At 40.5% G+C, this 7,682-nt stretch overlaps 1 protein-coding gene across 1 annotated transcript; it reads left to right on the top strand.

Annotated features, from left to right (window-relative positions):
* The first annotated feature begins 30 nt into the window (after positions 1 to 30).
* On the top strand, positions 31 to 6,659 carry l2hgdh (L-2-hydroxyglutarate dehydrogenase). The gene is made up of 10 exons (XM_086275183.1): positions 31 to 231; positions 1,463 to 1,578; positions 2,962 to 3,113; positions 4,096 to 4,227; positions 4,311 to 4,473; positions 4,571 to 4,605; positions 4,688 to 4,855; positions 5,188 to 5,345; positions 5,449 to 5,580; positions 5,670 to 6,659. The coding sequence occupies exons 1-10, from the start codon at positions 152 to 154 to the stop codon at positions 5,863 to 5,865; spliced, it is 1,332 nt and encodes a 443-aa protein (XP_086131309.1). The 5' UTR covers positions 31 to 151; the 3' UTR covers positions 5,866 to 6,659.
* The last annotated feature ends 1,023 nt before the right edge of the window (positions 6,660 to 7,682 follow it).

Genomic DNA, 7,682 nt, shown 5'->3' with positions numbered 1-7,682 from the left:
TGGCTGGACGCGCTTACGTCAGAGCGGAACGTTAGCGGCTCTACGTACGGGAGCGAGAGGAGGAAACACGAACACTAGGAGCTAAGGAAAGTCGCTCCTGGCTTTTATACAATGAAGAAGCTAATTTGAGCTGCTATTAAACGCTGTGACAATGATCCGGATCCTGAGCGGGGCGTCCTTTAAGGCTGCTGGTGGACTGTTAAAGGATATTCAAAGCAGACAGCTACACGGGTGAGGCTGACACCACAAAGACAATGACTTGTGCATAAGTGTGAGCTTGTTCAGTTATATGTGAGAGAAGAAGTAGTGGTGGGGTGCTAGTTTCTTTAATGCGTACAGATAGGTAGGAAAATGTGCAGACGAGCCTGCCCAAATATGCAACTTTCACTGAGCTGTCAGTGAAATCCAGCACAGGTGTCCTAGTCACTGCCAAGGACACCCAACTCCCCAAGATATAGATTCAACAACATCTGTACCCTCTGCATGAGCTAGGTCCTCACACCACGTTGTTTACTCACACAAAACATCTGTCTGCCTTTCCAGTCATCTGCGCTCCATTCACATTTCACTAAGTCATTTTAAACTTTCAGAAGCTCCCTTGATTTCTTAATAAGTGTCCAGCAGGGAGGACGGTTGTTAGAGTTGCCGTATTTTCAGAGGCTGCACACAGCTTACCGCTCCCTCTCCAGTTTACTTTAAGGAAGCCCTGCAATATAGGAAATTACAGTTAATTATTATTAAGAGCAAGGGAAACCTTCCTACTTAAATTCAGCTTCTTCAGAGATAACCCTCGGGTTGACAGGTGAAATGTTTGGCAGGTTTAACTACTTACACCTGTGCGCATTTGTACAGGTCCTGGCACTCTGTTCTAGTTATGATAGAAACCCTCGAGCAAGGTTTCATCTCTGAACATTGACACTTTCTAACCAATTTGGTGATAGTCCCTGATTTAATCTCTGGTTGCATTTATTGCTTTAATGTTTTGTGGGACATTTAAGACATTATAATATGTATGTAACTTTGTAATTTCAACGTGTTGTCGCCTCTTGGCCAGGACTCCCTTGCAAAAGAGGTTTTTAATCTCAATGGGACTTTTCCTGGTTAAATAAAGGTTAATAATAATAAAATAATAATTTTGTCTGGCTGTTGCAAAAGTGCCGCAAAATGTACTCACTTGGTTACAAGATTTAAATGTTTGTGAACATTGTGTTCTTGCAGATCCTTGCTTGCTCTATGGTGAAGGGTTCTTCTATCCTATTTGTAATTGCAAATACCTCTTTAACTCAAACATCTGTGTCATAGGTCTCCAGACTGATCTGCGTCAAAGGTCTCTTTCTCATTCATGGCTGGACTTTGACCTAAATATTCTGCTTTGTTTTCTACCTTTTCAATCTGTACAGCTAGTCGATTATTAATAGCCACCTTAAATTTTGTCCTGTCTGTTTGCTTTTTGTTTTTTCAGCACATATGACATAGCTGTGGTGGGAGCTGGCATTGTGGGCTTGGCCACAGCCAGAGAGCTGATTCTGAGACACCCGTCGCTCAGTTTCGTCCTCCTGGAGAAAGAAAAGGAGCTTTGTGAGTGGAGTGTTGTGGATGTAAAGACACGGAACAACATGTTAATGTAGAGATTTGTGTTCTCCACAAATCTCTACATTTTTGACCCACTCACTGACACTCTTAAACTTGACAGCCCTTTCCCTTTAGTTACTGTTTCATTAATAATCAAATGTCCTGGAGAACAGAGCCAAAACATTGTAAAAATGTAACAAACCAGCAAACATACTCTGGCACTATTTTCTGAAGTTATTGCAGGATTTTGGATGTATGACAACACTTTACCCCAATCAGTATATAAGATATTTATACTACATTTGCAGTCATGTGAAAAACTTGCATGATATAGATATATATAGATATAGATGCATGATATAATGGCTTGTAGCGATGACTTAAATTAATAATTTCCTGTGTGACTTCAGTCTCTCACATCATTGTGGTAAAACTTTGCACGCTTATTTAAAACAGTGCTTCAGTTCATCGATGATAGCAGGCATTTGTTTGTGCACTATTCTCTTAAGCCTGATTCTACTGTTGTGGACACAGAAGTCAACAGTTGGAGAACCCACGCCTGATTTGTCATTCCTGTTATACTTCTTTTAAGTCTGCCGTCTGGACGCATGCGTATTTGATGCATTGTAAAAAGGCAGGTGGGCAGACCCTCAGCTAACTGTCTGATGACTCTGGGACCCAAGTGGACCCTAACAGAATCCCCGCTTTAAGGTCCCACCACAGTATTTCAGTGAGGTTGAGGTCTGGACTTGGACTGGGCCATTGCAGCATGTTGATTCTTTTCTTTTTCAGCCTTTCTGTTGTAGATTTGATGCTGTGCATTGGATCATTTTAATCCTACGTGACTCATTTGCTATCAGATAGATGGCCTCACGTTTGACTCTAGAATACTTTGGTATACAGAGGAGCTCATGGTTGTCTCAATGATTGTGCCCAGGTCCTGTGGCTGCAAAACAAACCCAGACCATCAGCCCTCCACCACTGTGCTTGAGTTGTTTGCGCTGTTATGCTGAGTTTCCCCAAATGTGGCGCTGTGCACTGTGGCCAAATATAATGCACACTTTGTTCTTGTTTGCCCAAAGTCCAAAGAATTTGTTGAGACATCAACTCCTGGGAAGATAGTGGCTTTGTATTAACACACCTGAATATTAACTACTGTTTTCCACTCTTTTATGCTATGCTAATCTCCTAAGTGTACCCTAATATTTACCAAACAGAAAGTTAAATAAAGTTAATTAAAACTTTTGCATATTAAAATGATCAACATTTAAACAGATAAATAAACGAAACAAAAAAATTATTTGAGTCAGTTTTTTTTCCCCCCATCACTCCGTAGGACTTAATACTCCCTTCTCTCTTATTGTTCTTCAATTTGTCCATACCTACCAGCTTTACACCAGAGTGGGCATAACAGTGGAGTCATTCACAGTGGGATCTACTACACACCGGGATCACTGAAGGCTCGCCTGTGTGTGCGAGGAGCCACTTTAGCCTATGAGTACTGTGAGAAGAAAGGACTTCCTTACAAGAGATGCGGAAAGGTTTGTCTCTGTATGTTAAGCTGATAGATTTAGAGTTCAGTGACCACCTTGAGTGACTGAAATTACAGCAGACATTTATCAACAGTGTTGGGAAGGAAATATACTACTAGTTTAACTGTATTTAACAGTAGCCTACTGCCCTTTCAGCTTCATCCATATTTACACAGTTTAATTAATGTTACCCATTTTTACCAGGGGCTAATTGTTTTGTACTCTTGGTTCTATATGTTCTCAGTGAGAACAGATATCTGTGATAGAAAACAGATATTTTCTTGCTTATTAAGCACCACGCTATGGAGCCACTGTGAAATGTAAAGCAAAAATGGGTGACAAGGTCAGGAAATTTATAGAAAAAATAAAACTGCATATTGATTAAAAGCAGTGGGGGAAAAGTCGGTACCCACAGTTGGAACTAATTTCATGGTGAGCTTAATCCAGCAGGAGGCAGCATAACGACTAAAAGCAACTAAAATTGAACTAGGTGGCAGTGGTTAACCTGTGACCTCAGCAGGTCCTGGTAGGTTCCTACTTCAAATTGATTTTCTGGAGGTTTTTTTTGTCTGGAGTTTGCAGTGTGGAATGGGAGGATGGATGGAAGTTTGAACTAGCTTTTAAATCTTTGAAATGTATATTTATTCCCAGACACGGGTCTTAAAGTCAGCTCTGTAGCTGAATGAAATCCAATGCAAGGATCAAATATTTGGAGTGTTTTGGAGACAGCTTTGATGTCTCCCCCTAAAGATTAAATCCAAATCAAGATCTTTGACTTGGATGTTAATTTTTATTGCCCCGTAGAGTAAAGAAAAGGACTGAGCGCCAATTCTTATTGCAAAAAATAAAATCTTATATTTATTTAGAATACAAGAGGACCATGTATGTTACCAACGATTTGATGCCTGCTTGTTTTTTTAGCGATTGTTGGTACTCTGAAACTTTTCAGTTGGTAATAGTGAAGTATGTGTTTCTGTCTTAAACCATGCAGCTCATCGTTGCTGTGGAGCAGGAAGAGATTCCCAGACTGAAGGCTTTATATGAGCGCGGCATGAAGAACAATGTGCGTGACCTCACCATTGTCGATGGCAAGGGCATCCGGGACAGAGAGCCTTACTGCAGGGTGAAAAGAAAACAAACATCATCTCATTTACTTGGACAAAAACGTGTTAATGCAGAGTAATATTTGATATTTCGTCTTTTCAGGGGATAATGGCCTTGGATTCGCCCTACACTGGCATTGTCGATTGGAGGATGGTGGCTCTCAGTTATGGTACTGACTTCAAGGAGGCAGGTGGCACTGTGGTAACTGAATATGAGGTCAATGACATTTCCATGATCAAGGAGAGCCCATCAGGAAGCACAGAAGGTAACAAGCTGGTTGTGCACATCAGTGTTGACACAGTCATAACTTGTCATAAAAATTGTATAGCTAACACAACTCCCTATTTAAATTCCATTTGCAGGAATGAAATATCCACTTGCAGTCAGAGATAACAAAGTAAGACATGTTAAAACAAAGGTATCACACGGTCAGATCGTGTTCTGTTGTTTACAGTTTTTGCATCATTACTTTCTCACAGGGTAATGAGCTGCGGTGCCGTTACGTCCTGACCTGTGGGGGCCTGTACTCGGACCGTTTGTCACAGATATCTGGATGCAGTCGGGAGCCACGGATCGTCCCGTTCAGAGGAGATTATTTAGTCTTGAAACCTGAGAAGAATTACCTGGTCAAAGGAAATATTTACCCTGTAAGTCTGCTGAAAATGTTTTCCTGGTGCAAACATATACAGGCAGGTGTTTTCTGTTTGTTTAAATCATTTTTTGGCAATCTCAATTGCAGAACATCCCAGATATATGTGAAAAAGTATAAGTGAGTTACAGTATGTGGACTTCTTTTTCCTCCTGCCTGGAGATGTTTTGAGGGGAATTTTAAAAAGATGACTTCTTGTCGATTCCAATTTAGTAGTTCTGAAGCAGAGTTCTGACGGTTGCATCCACATTATTTGTGGGTTGTTTTAATACTTGTTGCAGGTTTAACATGTCTGTGTTTTCTAATACATTCTGTAAAATCTCTCATTAGGTTCCTGACCCTCGTTTTCCGTTCCTCGGAGTTCATTTTACCCCGAGGATGGATGGAAGTATTTGGCTCGGCCCCAACGCTGTCCTCGCCTTTAAAAGGGAGGGTTACAAAGTGTACGACTTCAGTGCTCAAGACTTTGCTGATGCGCTCTTGTTCAGGTAGCAAATCTGTCCTGGAAGATGTGACGATTTCAGTCACAGTGTAACAGCTGCGTAGTGTGTGATGCCAATTTGTGTTTTATTTTGTTTTGTTTACCTGCAGAGGCCTTCAGAAGCTAATAATGAGGAACATTACATTCGGAGTTGGAGAAATGTATAGAGGACTTTTCATTGGTGCACAGGTTAAAAATCTGCAGAAGTACATCCCTGAACTTTCCCTGAGTGATGTGATCAGGTAGAGAAATCATTCTTGGTGCTTGTTACACAATATTAGGATAAATGTTAGGACCGGTTTTCTGTAACCGCCGGTTGTTTCCTGTCCAGGGGTCCAACGGGAGTTCGAGCACAGGCCCTCGACCGCGACGGAAACCTCGTGGATGACTTTGTGTTTGACGGCGGGGTCGGAGACGTGGGCAGTCGAGTGCTCCACGTGCGTAACGCTCCTTCGCCGGCAGCCACCTCCTCCCTCGCCATTGCTGAGATGATTGCAGATGAGGTGGAGAACCGCTTTACGCTGTAGCAGAGGGAGGAGAGAAAACCAAAGAAAGTCCAGCTGTCATGACTTCTTTATTACAGGACAGGCCTTAATTTAACAGAATAAAGTGACTTCTCTGCTGCGGTTTTGTTTTTAACACTTTTTTATTTTCGTGGTGCTACTTCGGGTTGTATGTTTACTCCACCACGTATGAAAGTACAGTTTATTTTGTGCACTACATTTCTGTCTAGAAATGAAGTTTGCCATGACCTGCTTTTTACATTTGTAACTTCAATAGCATTATCATCAGTTTCTAACATTAAAATTATAATATCAAAGTACATCAACTGTGCGTAAATGTGCACTTTAGATTTAAACGAGGACTCTCTAATGGTTACATTTCAGTACAAACGATTTCTTTTTAATTTTTCAATGTGATTTTTCAACCTGTATGAAAGAGGAGTTTGAAGACTGTATAGTCTGCTATAAATGAATGAAGAGTTTCGGTGTCATCATGAAGGCTTTTATCTAGATGTTGGCTTATGAAAGTCTTCATGTACCACACGGTTTACCAAGAAAGATCGGTTCTTCTTACTCCATTTGACAGTTGTGCAACAAAGATTGTTAAATTATATCATGACTAAATAGTGTCTTTGTCTTATTTATATTTTCATCAAGGCAAATTTATATTTTTTGTGGAGCTGCTGGTGATTTCTCTTGAATCTGTTTCAAACTCTGCACATGTTCCTAAAACTGTTCTGTTTGTCTCTCTGTCATTACATTGATTATGACAAATGAATGTTAAGGTAATTTTTAAAATATATATTTTTGAAAACAAATGTGCCATTTTTGTGGTTTCTGTTTTAGGTTAGTTTTTTTGGAGGATTTTTTTTTTTTTTTTTTTTAAAGATGTAGGCTACATTCTTTTATATTTAAATATAATGACTAATATGGGAATTGACCACAACTTCGAATATTTAAACACAACCTTGCTGTGTTTAAAGCTGATTTTTCACTGCACTGAAGAGGATGAAGTGGTGGTATGGAGAGAGTTGTGGACTTTTTAACCAATTCAGTTACATTTTATTTATATAGCACCAAATCCCAAAAACATTTGCCTCAAGGTGCTTTATATTGCAAGGTTAATACTGTCCCCTATCAGCAACCACTTGGCAACAGTGGGAGGGAAAAACTCACTTTTAAAAAGGAAGAAACCGCTGGCAGAATTAGCCTCAGCCCCTGGTTGGGGGGGAGCGTCAGAGGACAGAACAAAGACATGCCATAGATTAATAATAACTAATGATTACATACTGAGATGTTTTAAACCTAATCTTAAAAGTAGCTTCCCTATTCCAAATTGGGAGCTGGTTTCACAAAAGAGGGGCCTGAAGTGAAAGTTTCTACCTGCCATTTTACATTTAATTACCCTAGGGAACCACAATTAACCAGAGCACACTGTTTAACACAGTCCCGGAGACTGATTGGATGGCTGAGCAACGGAGAAGTGTACTTGTACTGTTTGAAGAACAAGGAAGATATGTAAAACTGTTGTAACTACAGAGGACTAAAGTTGATGAGCCATACCAGGACAGAGATGATGATCACCAAGCAGCAGTATGGCTTCATGTCAAGAAATAGCTCTAAAGATGCAACACGTACAAGAGAGGGATAGTGGATATACTGGATAAATTATGTTGAAGATGGAGCTAGCAGGAGGAAGTTCATGGATGTAGTGGAGGAGGACATGGAGAGGTTTGAGGGGGAGGATGCTAGGGAGATGGTCCACTGTGGCGACTACAGCCCTTCTGTGCCATGGCTAAGTCAATGAATTATAAAGTTTGGATACAAGGAGGCAACATACT

The sequence above is a fragment of the Aulonocara sp. 'chitande type north' Nkhata Bay genome, linkage group LG19 (genome assembly GCF_057382095.1).
Source record: "Aulonocara sp. 'chitande type north' Nkhata Bay isolate Kocher_YH1m ecotype deep benthic linkage group LG19, A_spYH_male_GT1.1, whole genome shotgun sequence".
NCBI classification, from domain to species: domain Eukaryota; kingdom Metazoa; phylum Chordata; class Actinopteri; order Cichliformes; family Cichlidae; genus Aulonocara; species Aulonocara sp. 'chitande type north' Nkhata Bay.
The sequence above is the reverse complement of the archived record's forward strand: the minus strand, read 5'-3'. Positions and strand labels throughout refer to the sequence as shown.